This window comes from Colletotrichum paranaense, assembly GCF_030867605.1.
Source record: "Colletotrichum paranaense strain IMI 384185 chromosome Unknown Scaffold_17.1, whole genome shotgun sequence".
NCBI lineage: Eukaryota > Fungi > Ascomycota > Sordariomycetes > Glomerellales > Glomerellaceae > Colletotrichum > Colletotrichum paranaense.
The window spans coordinates 208,574-229,340 of NW_026848975.1; the positions used below are offsets into that span (position 1 = coordinate 208,574).

At 53.1% G+C, this 20,767-nt stretch overlaps 7 protein-coding genes across 7 annotated transcripts; 4 read left to right on the forward strand and 3 right to left on the reverse strand.

Moving 5' to 3' along the window:
- Window positions 1-1,122: 1,122 nt before the first annotated feature.
- Window positions 1,123-1,977, forward strand: CPAR01_14877 (uncharacterized protein; the record flags this gene model as incomplete). Its single annotated transcript, XM_060499127.1, has 1 exon — window positions 1,123-1,977. The coding sequence occupies one exon, from the start codon at window positions 1,123-1,125 to the stop codon at window positions 1,975-1,977; it is 855 nt and encodes a 284-aa protein (XP_060342052.1).
- A 1,484-nt stretch (window positions 1,978-3,461) lies between these two features.
- Window positions 3,462-4,763, forward strand: CPAR01_14878 (uncharacterized protein; the record flags this gene model as incomplete). Its single annotated transcript, XM_060499128.1, has 3 exons — window positions 3,462-3,485; window positions 3,581-3,816; window positions 3,890-4,763. The coding sequence occupies 3 exons, from the start codon at window positions 3,462-3,464 to the stop codon at window positions 4,761-4,763; spliced, it is 1,134 nt and encodes a 377-aa protein (XP_060342053.1).
- A 954-nt stretch (window positions 4,764-5,717) lies between these two features.
- On the forward strand, window positions 5,718-9,371 carry CPAR01_14879 (GRIP domain-containing protein; the record flags this gene model as incomplete). Its single annotated transcript, XM_060499129.1, has 3 exons — window positions 5,718-6,231; window positions 6,306-9,255; window positions 9,320-9,371. The coding sequence occupies 3 exons, from the start codon at window positions 5,718-5,720 to the stop codon at window positions 9,369-9,371; spliced, it is 3,516 nt and encodes a 1,171-aa protein (XP_060342054.1).
- A 644-nt stretch (window positions 9,372-10,015) lies between these two features.
- On the forward strand, window positions 10,016-11,211 carry CPAR01_14880 (short-chain dehydrogenase; the record flags this gene model as incomplete). Its single annotated transcript, XM_060499130.1, has 2 exons — window positions 10,016-10,346; window positions 10,400-11,211. The coding sequence occupies 2 exons, from the start codon at window positions 10,016-10,018 to the stop codon at window positions 11,209-11,211; spliced, it is 1,143 nt and encodes a 380-aa protein (XP_060342055.1).
- A 1,294-nt stretch (window positions 11,212-12,505) lies between these two features.
- Window positions 12,506-15,823, reverse strand: CPAR01_14881 (uncharacterized protein; the record flags this gene model as incomplete). Its single annotated transcript, XM_060499131.1, has 3 exons — window positions 12,506-12,851; window positions 12,902-14,194; window positions 14,247-15,823. 3 exons carry the CDS (start codon window positions 15,821-15,823, stop codon window positions 12,506-12,508), a joined length of 3,216 nt encoding a protein of 1,071 aa, XP_060342056.1.
- A 683-nt stretch (window positions 15,824-16,506) lies between these two features.
- On the reverse strand, window positions 16,507-18,096 carry CPAR01_14882 (uncharacterized protein; the record flags this gene model as incomplete). Its single annotated transcript, XM_060499132.1, has 4 exons — window positions 16,507-16,840; window positions 16,905-17,318; window positions 17,386-17,769; window positions 17,843-18,096. 4 exons carry the CDS (start codon window positions 18,094-18,096, stop codon window positions 16,507-16,509), a joined length of 1,386 nt encoding a protein of 461 aa, XP_060342057.1.
- Window positions 18,097-19,183: 1,087 nt separating this feature from the next.
- Window positions 19,184-20,200, reverse strand: CPAR01_14883 (methyltransferase domain-containing protein; the record flags this gene model as incomplete). Its single annotated transcript, XM_060499133.1, has 1 exon — window positions 19,184-20,200. The coding sequence occupies one exon, from the start codon at window positions 20,198-20,200 to the stop codon at window positions 19,184-19,186; it is 1,017 nt and encodes a 338-aa protein (XP_060342058.1).
- Window positions 20,201-20,767: the final 567 nt, after the last annotated feature.

Here is a 20,767-nt window from a genome sequence, read left to right on the forward strand (position 1 = left end):
GTACGGAGTACGTCGTACATGACAACTCAACCCTACACTACGTGACTACCTACCCTGCTGCCTTAGTTTGAGGAGCTGAGGTGGTAGGAAGAGGACCCTGCAGCTCTTGTCCTCCGAGAAGCTAAACCTCTCTTGGAGTCTTGAGAGGAAATAAGGCGGGGGTTAACCTTGAGCGGAATATTTTTGCAGCTGGAGTTGGCTACTCGCACCGCTGGCAGGCAGCAGAGTGACAGAGACAGACTTTCAACTTGTGCGCAACTATCCGTACAGAGGCAGAGTGTGGTTCGCATGGTCTCGGTTCGTCCCTTTTCTTGCAGGAGAATTGCTTTTTTCTCCTCCTTTACCTCTCCTCTTGTTGTTCCTCCCCTGTCAACATCCAGTCACAAGCACATGCTTTCCAACGGCGCGAATGTGACGGGCTGTTTTTATCCGCATCTTGCTGGAAGTTTGCTCTCCCCTCCAGGGGCCCTCCACAATGTTTGCCTGTCAATTTGACATGCTCACATCCCCTCCTAGGGCCCTAACGTCGCTTACCGTGGAGAACTTTGATGTGGCGATGAGGGGGGGGCTAGCACTCCACGTCGGTCTGCAGGACGTGCAGCTCGCGCACATTGGCACGTTGTTGGCGCGCAAGGCACGTTTGGCGACACAGTTGTCACGGTTTGTGACGAGTCAAGACATGCATGCCTTTTTTGTTTCGTTATGTCTTTGTCGAGAATTGCATAGTTTTGTCTGTCAATTGTGACGCGAACCCTCGGCTGCGCAGGTTGCCCTAGTTGGGAACGACTCGGATAGCCATGGTTGTGTTGTGGATGTCTTGACAGATCGATCTGGAGTGGCTTAATGAGTCCGGGATGCTCACTCATCGCCGAGTGATTGTCTCTTGGCGTGGTTTCTGCCTCATCTTGACTGTAGTGACTATCGACATACTCTGAATCTACGGTGACCCACGACGAGGCTCACAAATTCCAGCAGCTGCGAAGCTCGCGACATATATCAACCTTGCTGGCGACTAGGCCACCAGCACTTGCTATTCCATCATCACCAGAAAGAGCTCACCATGACAAGAACCTTTCCAAGACAGGAAAACTACTCACAACATCTAGATCAAATAAGCCTACCATGCCCTCTGGTAACCCCAACCCAGATCACCCTCCAGCGCCCGCCCACCTCCCTGCCGTCCTCTCAGAGACAAACCCATTCTACATCGACATGAGCCAAGGTACGCACCGCAAGGCCCTCCCACCCTTCACCTCCACCCTCACCCGTGGAAAGAAACCCAGCCTCCGCCCTCGCTCCTCAGCAGAGATCTTCGCAGAGCTACAAGCCGAACAGAATAACCGTCCCGCAGAGCACGTCGCCTCCCGCCCATCAACAACAACGCCATGCCGTCGTCCACGAACCCCCAAGACGCCTTCACCCCGTGGCAGTAGCAGCAGCAGCAGCAGCCCTTCCCAGGACTTCAAAATTCCAGAAAGTAACCACAACACACCCCGCAAGCGCATCATCCTGCCCCAAACCCCCGCCGCCACCTCCTCGGGTTCCTCGCACCGCAGCATCGACATGGACGGCGACATCCACATGACGAACACAACCCCAGACACCCACCCCCACGCCGTCCTCCGCGCCCTCGTAACGCAAACAGTCACCGAGACCTTCTCCCTCATACGCGCGCGTCTGGTAGACGAGATCCGTCGACAGGTCCTCACTGCCCTAGAACGACAGATCGGACCGCTTGTAAGGGAGAACTTTGAGGCTGCGTTGGCGGAGGCGTTGGAGGAGCCGTTTGAGGGAGGGGAGGGGGAAAGGAAGAGGGAGGTCGCTGTTGTTAGGGTTGTCAGGGAGCGGTTGAGGGGGTTGAGTTGTGATGGGCTTGTGGAGGTTTTTTGTAATGAGGAGGTTTTGGGGGTGCTTAGGAGGTTGGTTGGGGTTGTTGAGGCGGAGGTTTTTATGCAGGGGTGGGATGTTGTTGGGTAGGGCGGTATAAGGTAGGTTGAGGCCGTGGTGATGTTGGGTGGTGGTGATGGATAGAGTAGATAGTCAAGTTGCCCATGAGATTTATATTCGTTTGTGCTCGATACTTGAGGTGAGGTTCGCGAGCTTGGCAGTTCTCCGTATAATCTGCTGGCTGGTACGGGAGATCCCATATGGAAAATCTTAGAGTCCTTCGATACTCCTATGGCACATTTCAGACATTGAAGCATCCGAGTAATTCGGCAATACTGGAGTTGGGAGATGATTTCTGGCTTGATTGGTCGTTGAAATTGACTTCGACGGAGAGACTAACCATGGTCATTGTAAGTCTTTCAGTGGACTCATTCATTCTCAATAGTGATTTCGTCGTCTAGCTTCGATTTTGATCACACAACATGAGAGTCTGTCTCGGGTTCAAGATTTATCGAGGACTCAAGTCAACTTTTGTCGCATTGGTCAGTTGCCTCCAGCCTGACGCTGCTTTGTTTTCTTTTCTTTGAGGCCACGTCACTGCGAGATTGTGAGGGAACATTGTAGGTTATTTGATTACGGCTAGTAGCTTATGCTCTTAGCAGCGAACTTCAGTCTTATCTAAACGCATCTTATCCCGAACCTCGGTGCTTGGTTCATGTTTTGTTTCTACCTTGGTCCTTTTTGTTTGAAGGCAGCTTCTCAAGCGAGCATGAGACATGGCCACAGTTCGATTCAAGAAAAGTGTAGATTTAGTTATTGCTTAGCTGTTTTCCATCTCTTCGCTGGCTTTCCTTCTTAAATTTTTATTGATATTCGTTGATCACGTAACTCTTGAGAAACAATTGAGGCTCGTTATATGTATTACGGATATTCCCGAGACCAGCGTCTCACTTAGAAGCCCAATATTTCCACCATAGATAGACCGGATGTGTTTGACTCTAAGGAGTTTTGTTGTTGAGGCTACCACTTAATGGTGTTTTATCATCCTTCATGTATCTTAATTAAGGTGAGGTCCTTGAGGCTGATATTCCACAGGGCAGCTGAGGCTTGATCCTGGAGCTGTCAGGACGCTAAAACAGCTCTATCTTAGTGGTGGCAGGGAGAGCTTGGACCCACTGTTTCCTCATTCAGCGCCGGGGACAGCTGTTCGTTGATGCCCTGCGAGGCTGCGTCATAACCTAACAGCTGTCCGGACTCCAATTGCCTGAGGTGGGCACCAGACCTAAGGTGGATCGTTTGTGTCGCGAAAGCTCATCCCCTCCCAGGCCATCACCACCTCAGCCTCTCGACTCCCCCGAGCCCGAACCTCTACCCGCCGACCACAGCTGCCACGAGGACCACACATACGGCGGCGCTGCTCGTCCGATCTCTCACTACGCATAACATTGCATCCGCCGCGATTCATCATACTCCATTTTGTTTGACTTGCGCTTCTCCCCTGTCTTTTCTGCTACGGTCCCTCGAATTGGGCCATGCCGCTTTGAGCACGGCACGCGTCCGCATCATCTTTCGCCATGGTCTCCTTCTGGCCCTGGAGGGTACGTCTGCCACGACCTAGGACCTCCTCTCATTATGCGCATGATGCGCGCTTTCTGTAATGGATCGAATGAACCGCTGACTTTCCGATTAACAGCGTGACGACTCCTCCCCCGCCTCCTTCGAGAAGACCCTTTCTGCGCTGTCTACCAAGATCACAGACACCCAAGCGAGACTCGATGGCGCGCGCGCCACCTCCCGCCGCATCAGAGTGCTCTGGTCCTTATACCTCGCCTTTGCCTACCTCGTCTACTCTATCGTCATCTTCCTCGTGGTAGGATGGAACGACATGGGCGCCTCAGAATGGACTGGCGTCGCTGGAGGCCCTCTCCTGTACGTTGTTCTTCTACCTCTCTCATGGAAATCTGGCTGCGCGAACATGAGACACTGACCATGCCCTCCTCAGCATCTACCTCACGCGAACAACCGTCACGGCCGTGTTCAACTACCGCATCGATTCTCTATCCGCTCGCCTCAAGGAGCAGCAGGCCGAGCGCGCAAAGACGATCCAGAAGCTCAAGGACGCCACAAAGTACAACTCCACCCTGGAGCTCCTCGAAAAGTACGGAGGCGACGAAGGCAAGGGCAAGAACAAGAAGCAGAACGCAGGGGACGATGATAAGAAGCCGCGACAGCAGCAGCAGCAGGGCGGCAGGCAACACGAAGTCGCCGCTCCTGGAGGCCGGACGAACATGGCACCCCCTCCTACCGCCAACATTCAACGCCGCGACGGTCCCCCTCCTGGCTTCCAAGCCGGACGTCCCCCGCAGCAGCCGCCCAACGGCCTCGAACCCACCGAAGAATTCGCGCCAAACGCCTACGCCCACCCGCCTCCGCCGCCGCCCCAGTCGCAGCAATTCGCGCAAGCCGAGGGTCTGCCGGGCTCGTCGCACTGGTACGACCGCATCATGGACCTCCTCCTCGGCGAGGACGAGACGGCATCCAAGAACAGGATCGCCCTCATTTGCAAGACTTGCAGGCTGGTCAACGGGCAGGCCCCACCGGGTACAAAGGCCCTCTCAGATATCGGCACGTGGAAGTGCATGGGCTGCGGGGCCACGAACGGCGAGATGGAGGAGGGAAAACGCATCATGCAGGAAGTGCTCGGCTCCTCGCGGGGGGATGATGTTCCCACGGGCGAGGAGTTTAAGGAGTCTGATGATGATGTTCCTATCAAGGAGGAGGAGGATTCTGATGAGCAAGCTGCCGGTGCGAAGACGACGGGACGACAAGGTGGGTCGGCGGCGGCGAAGAAGCGGAAGGGCAAGAGCGGTAAGTGACTTGAAAACAAAATGGGGTGTGGTGATGGGGAACCGCTGCGCTGGCTAGCTATAGCCGATTATTTCATACCATAGTTACAGCGTACAAAATAGAAAACGCATCGACAGATTCTTAACTATTGTGCGGTCATCTCGTGGGAGACACTTACGCGTTAATGTCCACATGCGTTCCGGGACTCGGGGGCTTGAAGCCGGGATGCACCGTAGCACCGCAGTACCGGTGGATCGGAGGACCGAATGTGGCTAGTGCTGAGGCTGAACGCTAAAGGGCGCAGAGGTCCCCACACCCGCAACGCAACGCAACGCACCTCGGTGACCCTGGAACAGCTCCCTGCAGGCTGAGCGCCTCACTAAGGTACTACCCAAGGTAAGGTAAAGGTGAGGAAAGGACACTTGTGAATTCAAACCCGACGCATCCAATGTACGAAGGGTCCCTTGGATGAAATTCCTCCCCGTCCACCACACACCTACACACAAACATACACACACACACACACCATTCGCATTCTCTCGTCCCAAACACCCTCTCCAAAAGACCACCGCTGGCCCAAACGTTCCTTTTCTCCCTCTCCCTTTCTCCACGTAGTGCTTGCGCCACCAATAATGCAGCGCCCTTCGATCCTCGACATCGACCATTGCGCATAGCTCTCTCTCAGACTTTGAGCCACTTTTACCATTTACCTTCCCTGCTGCACCTCCGAATTGTAAACGATACACCCAGAGAGGGATTCCATGGTCACAGGGTAATCCCATCATCCCTAGATCGGCAACATGTTCCAGGTTCGTCTCTGGTTTTCCTTTCCAAACCCTCTTACTCTCTTTCCACAGACCCTCTTCCCCGGGATAAGAAAACCTTGATCTAGACCTACACGTGGTGGTTTCGGCTACCCATTCTCCGTTTCTGCATTCCCGTGTTCCCCCCCTTTCACATCGCAGAACCTATCCCCGCTGACAATGATGGGAATCCAACAGAGGCTCAAGGGCGCCATCGATCGGACAATCGCGGAGGAACAGGCTCGACAGGAGCAAGCACGACAGCGCATCGAACCAGGAGGAGGCACAGGCACAGGCACCCCGCGCAGGTCCGACTCCACCTCGCGGAGCAACCAGTCGCCCGCCCGACGACCCCGTCCCAAGAAGGCGGCAGCCGACGCCGGCGCAAAGGACGACGGCGGAAGCCCCTCGAACCCGGACCCTGCTGTCTTTGAGGCGGCGTTTGCGCTTGACGACAGCGAGGAACCGAGTCGCGTAGGCACACCGAAGCCTGCTGCGGATAAGGACGGCAATATGGAGAAGAGCGAGGAGAACGTCAAGGATAAGGCGGAGGAGGGCCAGAACGGGGACAAGGACCAGGAGAAGGGTGCTGAGGGCGCTGCTGCTGCTGCGCCGCCGGCTGTTGCGGCGGAGATGTCTCCCGAGGTCAAGATGAAGCTTCGCAAGTTGGAGAAGCTGGAGAAGACGTACCCTGGTGCGTATACCACTTGCACGCGCACACACGCAAACCACCGTGTTTGAACTCGAAACGCTGACATAAAAGTGCAGAACTCCTCCGATCCTACAGAATCGCCCACGGTCGCGCCACCTCCATCGAGCCTTTTGAGCGTGTACTTAAGGAGCACACCAGCGTCGGTTCGATCCGGGAACCCGAGGCTCTCGTCGAGTATCTCAACTCCTTGAAGCAGAAGGAGCAGATGATTATGGACGAGTACAAGCGGGTATCGATCGAAAAGGACGACTTCAAGAAGAAGTGCGAAGCCGCCGAGAAGGACGTGGAGAAGTTCAAAAAGGAGGTTGAGGAGCTCAAAGCGGCGCAGGCTGCGGCACCGGCACCTGCAACTGCCCCTCCGACGGAAGAGTCCAAGGACAAAGTGGACGACGCGACGGATACAAAGGACGACGGCTCCGTCAAGTCTCCCGATGCGTCCGCCGTCAAGTCCCCCCTGCAGCAGGCTCTCGGCATCTTCTCTCCCAAGCAAAAGGCGCAGGAGCCTGGGGCGGAGAAGCCCGACGAGGCTGCGGGCGACTTCTTCTCCTACGATGAGGAGGCGCCCAAGTACGAATCCGACATGGCGGCCAAGGACGAGGAGATTGAGAAGCTCAAGGCGCAGGTTGAGACCGTCAAGGCGGAGCTCAAGACAGAGGTCGACTCGCTCAAGGCCGAACTCGCCGCCGCCAAGGAATCCAGTGCCGATCTGACGGAGAATCTCGACAAGGTGACCAAGGAGGCTGGTGAGCTGCGCGATGTGGCTGCCGTCAAGACTTCTCTGGAGACGCAGCTGAAAGCGAGGAACAACGAGATCAAGTCTCTCACCGAACGTCTGGAAGCCTCGCAGAAACAGCTCAAGGAGGTCGAGGCCAAGCTCAAGGGCGAAGTCGAGTCTGCCAAGAAGAACGCAAAGGAGGCACAGTCGAAACTTACACAGTCCAACGCACGCGCAGACAAGGAGGAAGCTCGTGTCAAGGAGGTGGAGGCCGCCAAGACGGACGTGGAGAAGAACATCAAGACTCTCAATGGCCAGATCGAGACCTTGAAGAAGGAGAAGGCTGACAACGAGAAGAAGATTGACGACCTTACTAAGCAGCTTGAGAAGCAGGCGAGCGAATCCGTACCCGCTACCCCAACAACGACTGGGCCGACCGAGACGCCCGCAGCCGGAGGTGCTGCCGGTACTTCAAAGAACGCCAAGAAGAACAAGAAGAAGAAGGGCAAGGGCGGTGCTGCTGCCGCCACCGCTGCGACGCCTGCCACGCCCACTACGACCGCAGGAACCGCGACACCCCCCGCAGCTGAGGAGGCCAAGGATGTTGACACGGATGCTCTGGAAGCGGAGATTACTCGTCTCAAGGAGGAAGTCACCACCAAGGACTCCCAGATCGAGAGACTGACGAAGCAGCGCAAGACCGAGGAGGATCTTCGCGAGGAAATTGAGACGCTCCGTGACGAGGTCACCGAGATTGGCCAGGAGCATGTTGTGGCTAAGGAGAAGATCAAGAACCTTGAGGCTGAGAAGAAAGCTCTGCAGACGCGGATCGAGGAGCTTGAGAAGGAGCTTGGATCTTCGGCAAACGATGCCAAGGCGACAGAGAAGCTCCAGAGCGAGTTTGACAACCTCCAGCGCGAGTACGAGGATCTCAAGAGCAAGTCGTCGACGTTGCAGTCTGATCTTGGCGCCGCGCAACAGCTGGCGCAGAGCAGGTACAAGGATCTCACCGAACTGCGTGAGGTGCTGCAAAAGGCGCAGCCTGAGATGAAGAGCCTGCGTCAAGATTCTGCTGCTCTCAAGACGACCAAGGAGGAGCTTACCGCGAAGAATGCGGAGCTGCGTAACCTCGAGAAGAAGGAGAAGGATCTCAAGGCGGAAGTGACGAGGGCGCAGCGCCTGGCGTCGGACCGCGAGACCGAGATCAAGGCGCTCCGCGGCAAGGTTGAGGCCGAGACGAACAACAAGCTCCGTCTCGAGGATGCCCAGCGGGTGTCTGCACGCGACTTGCGTCGCTCCGAGGCCGAAAAGGTTGAGCTCGCTGCCAAGGAGGAGAAGACGGCTCGGGAGCTCCAGCGGGTGCAGGAAGACGCCAACAAACTCCGGCCCAAGGTCAAGGAGCTCGAAGAGCAAATCGAGAAGCTCGAAAAGGAGAAGAAGTCTCTTCAGGAGGAGGCGGATCTCAAGACGCAGCAGTATTCGAACGCGCAGGGTCTACTGGGCAGCATGCGCGACCAGACAGGCGAGCTGACGATACAGCTCAAGGAAGCGCGTTCGCAGTCCGAGTCGCTTGAGGAGGAGCTGGCCGAGATCCAGAAGCATCTTTCGGAGCGATCGCGTGAGGCGGAGCGGATGCGGGGGCTCCTTGCTGACGTGGACGAGCGCGCCGATAGTAAAGTGCGGGAGATGCGGGCGCGGATGGAGGCTGCGATTGAGGAGCGGGACCGGATGGAGGACGAATCGAGCACGCTCGCGCGTCGCAAGACGAGGGAGACGGAGGAGCTCAAGCAAAAGATTCGCGACCTGGAGCGGGATATTAAGACGCTTTCGACGGAGAAGGAGGAGCTGGAGAGCCGGGAGAGGGATTGGAGGCGGAGGCGGGAGGAGCTTGAATCCGTGGAAGAGAAGGCCGAGGCGGAGGTCAAGGAGATGCGGTCTGCTGTTTCGGATCTGCGGACGACGCTGGATGCGTCGGAGCAGCAGGTTCGGGACGCCGAGAGGCAAAAGTCTGATTTGAGGAGGTTGCTTGAGGAGTCGAAGCAGAGGTTTGACAAGGTGAACAAGGAGCTCAAGACGGTGCAGACCAAGCTTGGGGCGAGTGTCACAAGCGGTCGGAGTTCGATGGACTCGAATCGGTCTGGGCTGAATGGCGGGCCTGCGGCTGGAGGTGCGGGAGGGTCTGCGGATACGTTATATCTCAAGACGATTATGTTGCAGTTTTTGGAGCAGAAGGATAACAAGTTGCGGGAGCAGCTTGTGCCTGTTCTGGGGAGGATTCTCAAGTTTGACAAGTAAGTTTTGATCTCCCTTTTGATGTGTAGATGATGGATGTATTTGCTAACATGGGATTCACAGGAGCGATGAGCAAAAGTGGAAGAGTGCTATTCAGCACATCACTGTGAGGTGAGGATAATCAGGGCGTGATTGTATTAGTTTTGTATGAATAAATACCCAGGATGGCTTCTTCCTATGCACATGATGGTTAGGCTATTTCTATGTGCCGTCAGTGGGGTGTGTCTTTGTTGGTGTTGCTTTGGTGTGATTAGTTGAGGCTCAATGCAAGATAAGGCAAGGAGAGGAAGGCAAGGTGAGCAAGGTGAGGTGAGGTGTAGCCGGTGAGGTTGTGTAAGTTGGGCCGGTCTAGATTGTCAAACGGGCGGGGCAGTCGGCTTACCTCATGCCATGTGCCCCGCCATAGCTCCAGTTCCCCCGCGCCCGGAGCTCTCGCCGGATCTTTCCCTCCGCGGGCCCAGGGGTTGACTGCATGTGGGTGTCGTCATGGAGGCTTCACTGACCTCATCCGCTCGTGTACCATCCCTATGGCGGACACTAATTCGCTGCCAGCCTTACCCGACGAGAATTTTACGTGTGTAAGTCTGACCGTAGAATCTCGATGACAGGGCTATTTCCCTTAAAAGCACCGCTTGGGGCTTGCTGCAGTTGCTCCCGCGCGTGCATTGCATTGTGTTTAAGATGACATGACAGCCTCTTCCGTGTCTCCCACGCTTCAATTGGCGCCTTCTGCATCTAGTCTCGATTTGTTAGATAACGATGAGATCATCCCGTGTACTTTCCCATCCAGTCGTCACCTCAGTACGAGGATTATATAGCCGCCGCCTTCTGCCCTCAACTTCACCTCTTCTTGTGCTCCCTCACGCCGTCAACACAGCTAAATTGAGTATTTCCACCTCACTCATCACGCGAGCACACGCAACAATCTTTTCTCCCAACATCACACCCACGATCCACATCACATCCCGCAAACACCCCATCCAACAAGCCAAAATGTCTACTGGCCAAAAGACATCCGGCCCCGAGGGCAACAAGCTCTTCACCCGCAACCACCTCTTTGACCTCACTGGCAAAGTCGCTCTCGTCACGGGTACGATACTTCCTTTCCCTCATCCTCCGAGACCGTGGTCTAACCCCCTCCAGGCGGCGGCACAGGCATAGGCCTAATGGCAACCCAAGCCCTCGCCTCCAACGGCGCAAAAGTCTACATCACCTCCCGCAACCAATCCAAGCTCGACAACACCGTCCAAACCTACGGCCAAAACGCCCCCGGCTCCATCGTCCCCATCGTGGCAGACGTCACCAAGAAATCCGACATTGACAAACTCTACAAGGAAATCGAATCAAAGGAATCCGCCCTCGACATCCTCGTCAACAACGCCGGCGTCTCCAGCGCCGCCTTCGAAGTCGAGAGCGACTCCGCGCAGGACATGAAAGCAAGCCTCTTCGACGACGCCTCCGCCGATTTCGAGGACTGGACCGAGACCTACCGCACAAACGTCGCGGCCGTCTTCTACGTCGCCGCGAGCTTCCTCCCCCTCCTGCAGAAATCCACAGACAAACAACACGGCTGGTCCGGCACCGTCATCAACATCAGCAGCATCAGCGGCATGATTAAGAAATCGCAGCACCACTTCTCGTATAACGCGTCCAAGGCGGCGACGATTCACGTGAATCGCATGCTCGCCGAGGAGATTGCGTCCAATGGGTTGAAGATCCGCGTGAACAGTATTGCGCCTGGTGTTTTCCCCAGTGAGATGACGACCAAGGAGCCGGCTGATGAGGAGCAGAAGAGCGAGATTCCAAAGGAGAAGTATGCTGATAAGGTTATTGCGGGACGGCCTGGAAAGGATGAGGATATGGCGTCTACGGTGCTGTTTTTTGCGTGTAATCAGTATTTGAACGGGCAGACGCTTGCTGTTGATGGGGGGTATACTCTTGCTGCTGGGATGTGAGGTGGGGGTGATTGGGAGGAGATTGTGGTACACGGGTTCGCTGCGGCGTTGGGGTCATGAAAATATGCTAGGCAAGGTGGGATGCGGATAGATTATCAATCGAGTCTTGAGATCCGAATTTGTGTCGGACCCTTTTGGGGAGGGAGCGTGAAGTGGTAGGCAACAAGCACCGTCCGTTGTAGTCGATAGCTGAGCGGTACAATTCTAGCTTCCAAGAAGCGAGTTGTGTGTTGGCTCACGGTCCTACATAATGCCATGGATGGCTTGTTTTTTTGTGCATTTTTCGGTGCGGTAGGCTTGGTGGGAAGCAGATGTTTGGCGAATATGTGATGTGTATTCCGTATGTACCGGTGCTTGGTCGCTAGAATGATGAGAGGTCGCGAGTTCAAGCTGAATTATTTTGCCTCTTTTCTTTTCCATTTTAACTTGCTTGCGAACGTGGGTTAGGTATCTAGATGTTCTTAATCACTTATCTCGAGCTTCTAATGTTGATACTTCGATACTTGACCTTGAGATCGGAAGATATTCAGGAATCTCAACTTAGTCAGGTTGACGAGACCGCTAAGCAGAGTTTTAGCATCTAGCAACAAATAGATAAGTACGTTACCCAGAATCCCAGAGGACCTCCGGCTCCAAGCATATCGACGGCTTCATCTTCTTCGTGGTACTGTGCCAGGATGGCTTCTCGCTCCTGGAGGCGGGACTCCAACAGCTTGGCGGTGCGCCTCGAGGCCCGGACCTGCTCCGAAATCGTTTCCCACTCGGCGTTGATCATCTTGCCGACAGTGACGATGTTGTCCTTTGTAATAATGCCCCAGGCGCTGACCTCTTCCTGATCTAACGTTTTTTCTATTTATGACAAAGAGTATAATTCTTGTAGTGCTATATTGTAGGACGACCCGAAGTAACGGTTAGGAGGGTGGGCTTGACGTTACTTGAGCGGGATTAGGTAGACATAGCGCGCAGAATCTGCCCTTCGCAGTATGCGAAAACTCGAAAATCCCCATAAACAATGCTAGAACTATGGATATATCCATGAATTATATTACTTTGTTATTTGAGTATAATAGCTCGAATATTAAAATAGTTATTTTAACAGAGCTAGAAGTTTTACTCGTTATTACTTATTTTTTAAATATAGTTAAATTATTTATTTAAAAAGGACGTTAAATAATTTTAGTATCACTGAGAGACCGGATCTGATAGCGCTATCATAGTTAAAAAAAAACAGTCTAAGTAAATCTAAACTTATATAAGCGCTAGCGACTGGTAGTTGGCAGTAGGCACGGAAAGATCAGGGCCTAAGTGTTGTTGGTGGAAGCATTACCGTCCTCTGGCCTATAATTAATGAATAAATGTCCTCGGATTCCTCTGAAATAAGCCATTCGTTCCGATCCTCATGATTGCCATTGTCTGGGGGGTCAACATACACATCCACATCCTCCTCTCTGAGACCCACAGAGATGGCTTGCATAACTTGCTCGTTAAAGTGAACATGTTTTATTTCCCTCCCACGCAGAGGGATTGTAAACTCGTTCTCGTTGAAAGACCTGCTTTCTGTTGATTTGAAACCGTTTGGGCTTGTATTCGAGCCCGTAATCATTGGCCCATAAAGCCAGGTCACATCGCAATCTTTCAACCTGGGAATGGTAAGCCGAAAGAAGAAGCAGAGACGGAGGAGGGGATTAACCAATTAAGCTTCTCTGGCGGCACGGTCTTTAGACCATCCTTAGCCTTCGTCCAAGCACGCCATACGGCGTTTTCCAAGCGAGCTTTGTTGCCGTATTCGGATCCGTGAGACGCTAGGTATCTCCGAGAGGCCCAGAATTCTCCATCCTTCCATTCATGAGCAAGAAAGTCGACATGAACAGATGGTTTCTCCTCTATAGCAGCCTCATCTTTGGCCAATCTCCTCGGGCAAGAGGAGCCCATGCCATCATTGGCCTTGACTGATGCGAAAAGTTTCATCAGACCGAGCTCCTCAAGTTGCTCAATCACAGACGTATGCCCATTCTCAAGGGCAAAGTCCGCGACGCCCTTGCGGTAGTTGGCCGTCACTGCCCAGACGTCGGCCCCGCATTCCACTAACTTGCGAAGGGTGCTAGGGCTACCGAGTCTAGCAGCTTCGAGTAGGGGGGTGAGAGAAACACCTGTTCTCATTTCCGTGTCAAACCCTCCTTGGCAGTTGCAGAAGTCTATGGCCTTCTCCAAGTCAAAAGCACACGCCAGCCACACTGGATGGGCCGGGCTTCTGGTAGCTGAGTAACACCTTTCCAGCTCCAGTCCCGTGACTCCATCAAAAGCGGCGGTACGACACCAGATCTCGAATATCGAGGAATCTGGATGAGGTCTAATAAAAGTGTCGAATAGCGGCTGAAAAGGGACCTTATAACGATTTTCTCCGCTTAGCCTGGCGTGCTCATGCCAGTACTGGTCCACGTACTTTTTCACTGATTTTTCGGAAATGGGGTACGAGGAGATGCCTTCCCCCAACAGCTCCTGGTTGGCGGCTATGCGATTTGGAGCCAGGCTGGAGCATATGTGCAGCAAACTGTGGTGGGCCAAGGCTGCATGCCCCTTTGACGGGGTGAATGTCTCATCTCCACGGCCCTGGAAATGTTCGAAGAACTCGCGGACTGACAGATGGACAAAGCGGAAGACGTTGAGTGCTGGGTCAATCTCTACCAGATTTCCACAAATGTCCAACAGGTGCTGTGGTTTCAGCGGGATAACCGAGGCCCCGGTAACAAGGGAGATGAAGGCCGCGAATGTCTCCGTTTCTATCGCTTGTTGTCCATAGAGCAGCCATTGAAACACGCCGTTGGCAAGGAGTTTTGCACAAGTCCCAGAGTCTTGGATGGCGCAGTAGATTGCGTAGTATGAGTTGTCAAGGGTTCGTGGGAGGCGGCCAAGCCGAGACTTGAGGTCCTGGTCGAGTTTCGCACGCTTCAACGTTTCGAGCTGCAGGTCTACCCATCTGAACCTTCGATATGTCAGTAGTTTCAATGACTGTTTACTCTTTATAAAACACCCACATTCCCTCAGCCTTCTCTGACAAAACTGACGCAACATCTTGGCGAAGTCCCGGAAGTCCAGGGCCGTAGAGGTTCTCTCGAGAGTCCATGAGCGCACTAACTCTCTCATCAACGAATCGGTTGATATCCACAGAGTTGTGAGCGGCGCTGACTCTGATGTCTGACGTATCGGCTAGCGATGAGACAATATCAACATCGTCACGACTTGAGATAAGAATTTTGACCAGATTCGCAGACTTGTCTCTCACTTCCTTAAGCGAGACGAGGAGGTCCATCCGTTCATCCACGTCGCATTCATCCAGGGCGTCGATAACGATTGTTAGTGAGGGGTAGATGTCCATGACATGGATGAGAGTGTCTTTGCATTCCTTCAACGACCACTCACGTTCCTCGAAGCCCTCATCTTGTATCTTCTCATACATAGTCTTCACTGCTTTCGGGACTGTTCGGTTCGGGGACATAGCTACAGCTTGCCGTAGAAGACTCTGTACAGCGGCTTTGCACTGTCCTCGCAAAGGTTCTCGCGGATCTCTGGCGCAGTAGAAAAAAGCCAGAAGCTCAGCCGATTCAGCTTTTATGGCTTTTATCGAATCGATGACAACCGAGCAGAGCTTTGTTTTCCCGCAGCCTGGGATGCCGTGCAGCCAAAGAATCGTGGACGAACTGCTTCCCCGCCAGCTGCGAAAGGCTTGGTGATGTAACAGCCATTCTCCTGACCCATCTAAACGCCCACGGACCGCAGCCTGGTGATGAGACGGATACGGCAACGTGGAGAGAGACCTCAATATGGTCTGGCGATCAGTTTCTTGGGATAGCTTTAGGAGTTGCGATGTGTCTGCGGCAATCCTGCAAATTGGAGATTTTAGGGCCGATAAGATTTTCTTCATGTCCGTCGTGTATTGAAATTGAGCTTGCTCTGACTCTGCGGCATCTAGCTCACGAATTTCGGCTTCTGCAATCCCCATGCAACGCTCGATTTCGTCCTGCTCGACGGCGACCAGATCGGAAATACTTTTTGTAGCCTCCAAGTCACCGAGCGCGCTTTTCGCCAAGTTTTTAACCGTGCCGTTCGAGTAGTAGTTGGCGCTTCTGTCCAGAAAACGCAGGATACGAGCATACAGTCGAGTGAGTGACTGTTCCAGGAGGCGGGCAATCTTGAGGTTGCGACCCAGATACAGGTCCTCCACGATCGCAGATTGAGCAATGAGATTTACAACCTGGCTCATGTTCTCAGCCATGATGCCGAAAGCCCGCACGTTATCGACGGCCGCCTGGAGGAAGAAGCGAACACAGGCCCAAGGCAGCGCCGCATGAGTAGGGTCATACTGCACAGCTGTATCACCCACAGCCTTGAACCTTTCTACCCAGGCAATAATCTTCTCCAAATAGTCTCTAACGATGTAGGTATGACCATGCCAGGTAAACCTCCACCGCTTTTCCTGTGCCTCGACCTTCTTCTGCTGAGCGGCCTGGAGGATGTCGCTCAACACCTCTGGCCCGTCGGCGTCGACATCGACAAAGATCTTCAGTCGGCCCTTTTCGTCGGGTGGGAGAGTTTCCAAGGCCCTCGACCACATGTCTTTGCTGCATTTTGTAGTAACTTCAGCGTGAGTTTCCCTACGCTTTTGGGCTCCCTACCTTATCGAATCGACCATGGTCACGTGTTGAATGTTTGGATATACGTCCTTATTCGTGTCCTATTACTCAAGGATCAAGGTCTTAGCGCCGCAGCACCGGTACTGATTCTAATGCCTTTAAGTTGCAAAAAGATACAGAAGTCAGAATTGCTGCCTAACTTTTATTAATAGCGAAGACCTGGCTGAGGCTATCAATGCACCGATAGGCTTAAGTATTATCAGCTTAGTCAGATCACGTCGACGGGTCTAGCGCCTTAGCTTGATATGGGCATGGCTCTAGGGCTCTTATTGTAGCCTGATGCACCCGTGGCGGGAGCACTAGCGTGGCCGGAAGATGGCCGGCCGGCCCGGCCCTGATTAGGTGCACGTGGTGGTTAAAGCGGACCCGGAGCTCGAGATAAAATTCACTTCTTACCTAATTGCTTTCGATTAGTTGGTTAGGCCAGCCCGTGACGTATTGATATCTAAGTTCACAAGTAACGAGGGAGACGACTCCGAGAGTCAGCGGGTGGGAGGCGCCCCGTCTCACAACGTTTAGATAGCTGACTATCAAGGATTCTGTGTCTACCATTACTTGCAGGAATCCTTATGGGCAGCCCGCAGAAGGTGAACGGAACTCGTGTTCAGTACTTCTCCGCGACTGCGCCGACCACAGTGACAACGTTATTGTCAAAGTTTGGGGTAACTCTGAAGGTCCGGCTATCCAAATCCCAATCATAAGTGTGCGTCTCATCTTCGCCGCTGCCTCCCAGACCAATGTGAACGCCAAAGATGCTGATGCTGCCCCCGGCATTCTTCGTCTCCTCCAACTTGGTATCGAGGATTTCGGCGGTCGACTCGCCGACCGTGATCTCGTAGCCAAGACCTGCCACAGCAATAGCCTGGCTCGCCCTGGTGAGAGTTCTGATATTGTTTGGGGCGTCCGATCGAAGCTTATACTTGCTCATATCAACGTTCCTGAAAACAAGAATCAGCCATTGTACCAGAAATGATGAGCATAACTGGGGATAGGAGGGGATACCATGGACCGGTGGTAATGCTGATAGCTTGGATAGAATTGTAGGTGACGGTGACTTCGACCTCGGAAGACTCGGAGCCAGTTTCCAAGACGTAGGACTCCTCAGAGTGACTGGCGTCATCACTAAATGAGAACCACCCGGTACCAGCTCCAACGTTGCCGTCATCTCCAGTTTGCCCAAATTCGTAGTCCGATGCGTCTCCTTCAACATCGATATTGACTTCGATCCTCTGAGGCGAGCTGTAGTCGCCGTCATTGGCTTCCTGTAGAGCATCCTGCACGAACTGCTTGTAGGATCCAGCTTCGTACAAGGGCAGACGCTGGAAGGACGGTTCCGAAATGTCATCTCCCTGGTTAATCTTGCTGATGATCTCGGCTGTGCTGAGACCATTATCTATTGCAGCGTGCATGTTGTAACTTCAGAGTGTCAGTCCTCGATCGGTATTAAATCGCAATGTTCACATTTTCCCAGCTTGTAACGTACCCGTCAAAGTCCGTCTCCTCGTTCTTGCCCATGCGGAGGCTGTTTCTATCTTGCTTGACGGCGACAGCCAAGGGGCCTCCCTGATGCAACTGAAGATTGATAATCATCTGGGAGATGCTGTCGACGTTGTCCTTCGCAGCCATCCGAGCCGGAGCATTGCCGCTCTGAACCCAAACATTGAATGCCTTGTCGGTCAACCCGCGGTCAGTATCTCGCCTCCATTGCGCATGGGCGTTGTCTTGTTCTTTGTCAAAAGCTTTCTGGTAGGCGGCTTGTTTCTCCAAGGCATCCAGAAAGTTGGCATCCAAAGCAGGGTTAGATTTTCCTCCCTCCTGTTCGTTAGCAGAGTTACTGTAGTGCAGCAAAGGACTTTCCTTACCAGGTCTACCCAGTTCAAGTAGCTAGAACACGGCTTTAGCACGGACGGTACCCTCACAGAGTGTAAAGTTACACTCACAGGCCGATTGCCTTGTCGTACCCATGCAGAGCAGACGGACTGTAGAAGACGCTGTTGGTAGACAATAAGTTGTTGCCGAGGTTGTACAATCCCCGCGCAGTGTAAGCATCAGGAACGTTGTTGCCGGCCAGAGGACCCTTCTGGGCTTCGGTCGCCAAGAAGAAGATCTTGTTGTCACTTCTAACTCCGGACTCCTGTCGGATGGCATCGCCGTACTGGAGCCAGAAGAGCTGGGAAACTTCGTCGGAAGCCATGGTGGTTTGTAGGACTTGAAAGGAGGTGAGAACTAAAGTTTGTGTGCTGCGGAATGTAGAGATAAGACGAGGATGGGATATTGAAGTGGGGATTGAGTGAATTCAGAGGACCTTTATACTTCAGTGAGGCTATCTTTGATTGTTGCACTTATGAAGAGGAGTTCTTATTTGTGTACCTTTTCTTTCTTGGGGATCGCACGCAATTCGGAGGAATGCTTCAGGATCCGGAGTACCTGTTGTCCCTGGCTGGCTGATGGGCACCATTCGGTTTTGCCAGGCCGAAGTCGCATTCCATCCATGATCTTGGCAGTTTATATGGCCCATCAACCAGGTTCAACCAGTCTCAGACCTCGGTGATCGACTTTTATGACTGGAAGAGGTTAGAGAACTGTCTGCCAAGTCTCAAGTACCGTTGTCGCATAAGAACCAATCCCAGGGCTGGGAGTCGTTGGTGGTTTCAAGACATGGACTAGATCTTAGACAGAATGGGGCATATTTCCCATCATGAGAAATGCTATCTGATAAGATATGTCTCATCTTGTTACAAGATCAAATCGAGATGCATTGGGTGAGGGCAAGATGGCTTTAACTAACGCTTTGTGGCTGGTTTCTACAGCCACTGCATCGTGCCTTGAGAGTCCTTGATAGCCTCCGAAATGATGTGTCTGGGTGGCTGAGACAACAACAGTATTATTCTGCCGTGCAATGCTAAAATTCTCCAGGAATCTCACGATACGGGGAATTGGGATGAGACAAGACCTATTGAGAACCTTGGGTACGTGTACCACATCGCCCTCTAAGCATGGTTAGCAGTACTCTAAGCTCCTGACATGTCACATGAATGATTGAGTTTATTGTGAGGTTTGTCGGAACTTTTAGTAAACCGCATGGGAAGCTACATCGATTGAAGGGCAGAGAACTTACATTGCTTATCAACATCTCAAAAAGGAGTCAAATCTCGAACTCGTCATCAAGGGCACATGCCCGGCTCTGCTTAGTCAAATTTGAACATAATTTGTCTCATAAATTCCTCTCATCAATCTGTGCCCAATCTGCCTTGGCATCATCGTTGTTCTTCTCTGGCGCTTCAATTGGCATTACCCTCTTCGCCTGCCTTCAAAGGCTTCCGTCCATAGATGACATATCCATTCCAGTACGCATGTATACGTGTGTCTGCCAACTCTTTTCTCACTTGCGCGCAGAGTATCAATGCCTCTTCTTTGGACCAATCCATGTAACGGGTCAGCAGCGCTAGAGTTAGGCCCTCCAAACCGCCCGAGAGCATGGAGCGGTTCCAGTCACCAAGCTCCTTGAGCTTCTTGTCCTTGGGCCACCCGGTGGACGGGAACTTGAACGGAACCCTCCTCACGTCCTCAAATCCCATCTCCTCCATCTTGCCAACCAACTGAACCGTCTCCTTGTCAACGGGGCGCCCAATCTTGGTGCAGGCTTCGACCAAAAGATCGCCCCATTTATCCATGGCTGTGCCTTTCATCGTATCATCATCAGCGACCGGAGGCCAGTGGCTATCTTGAATTTCAAAGTAGCCACCGGGCTCGAGGTGGTCGTACGCCTGCTTGATGATGTTGTTCCAGTCTGAAAAGCTCGCATTCATGTTTCGGCAGAGGATAAAGTCAAAGGGATTGGTCCAGGTCCACTCCTTTTCCAAGTCGTCCACCTCGAAGCTGCAGTTGGGGGGAACGAAACCGGGCTGGATAGGGCTGAGGTCGACGCCGAGGACGGTGGCCTCCGGGAATGTCTCCGCGTAGTCGAGGGCCCAGGTCCCAGTGCCGGTTCCGATGTCGAGGACTCTCTTAGCTTTTGTGCCGTCATTCTTGGGACACAGACAGAAGGCGTTGTCGAGCGCCAGCATCCAGATATGATTGACAATGTCAAGACGATCTTGCTCGCGCTCGTCGTTCGGGAACACGTACTTTCCATCGCTCATGCGATGGTACGTCCGTCCGTTCTCACGGCGGTAATCCAGAATGCTCGATCTCAGCGATGCGCTGGATTCGTCTGTTGAGACACCGCCGATGGAGGAGGCGTCGTCGATTCCAGAGTCATCTGCCTCAATTGGCGGCTGATCTTCATTTTGTTGCATGTTTGATAGCCCGTTGGTCCTGTGAACGTGCTGAGTAGAAGTTGGGGGCTGCTGGCACGATTTATGGAATGAATGAATATGGGCGTGATGTGGTTCTGGAGACGATCGTCTTATTTTACCCCTCTTTTTCGAAAGAGCCCCTGACTTTACACAGCTTCTCCGCTTTTTCAATCACATTTCTGTTGGTTGGGAAGATAACAAGTGTTCAAGTGTGCTCTGTTGGTTGAAAGTTCCAACACGCAACTTCCAAGTTGGGATCCCAGCCCCGGCCAATTAGCGAGGGTACCGTAACCTCGGCTCGGATATAGGCCAGCATCTTCAACCTTGCCAAGATTAGAGGCATCGAGCGAAGATTACAAGCTCACATGGTAAGAGCAGATCAACAGATATACTACGAGATGATGAAAGACGTTCCTGTTGTTGGATCATACATTCTGGGTAACCCACTGAATGTGAACTACACAGTTAAGCAGCCCAGGGTGGGGAGGGGAGCTATTTATCCATGACTAAAAGCCAGAGGCCCACCTTTAATGGCTGCAGATAGTTCAATTAGTCTTTTCCTAATCA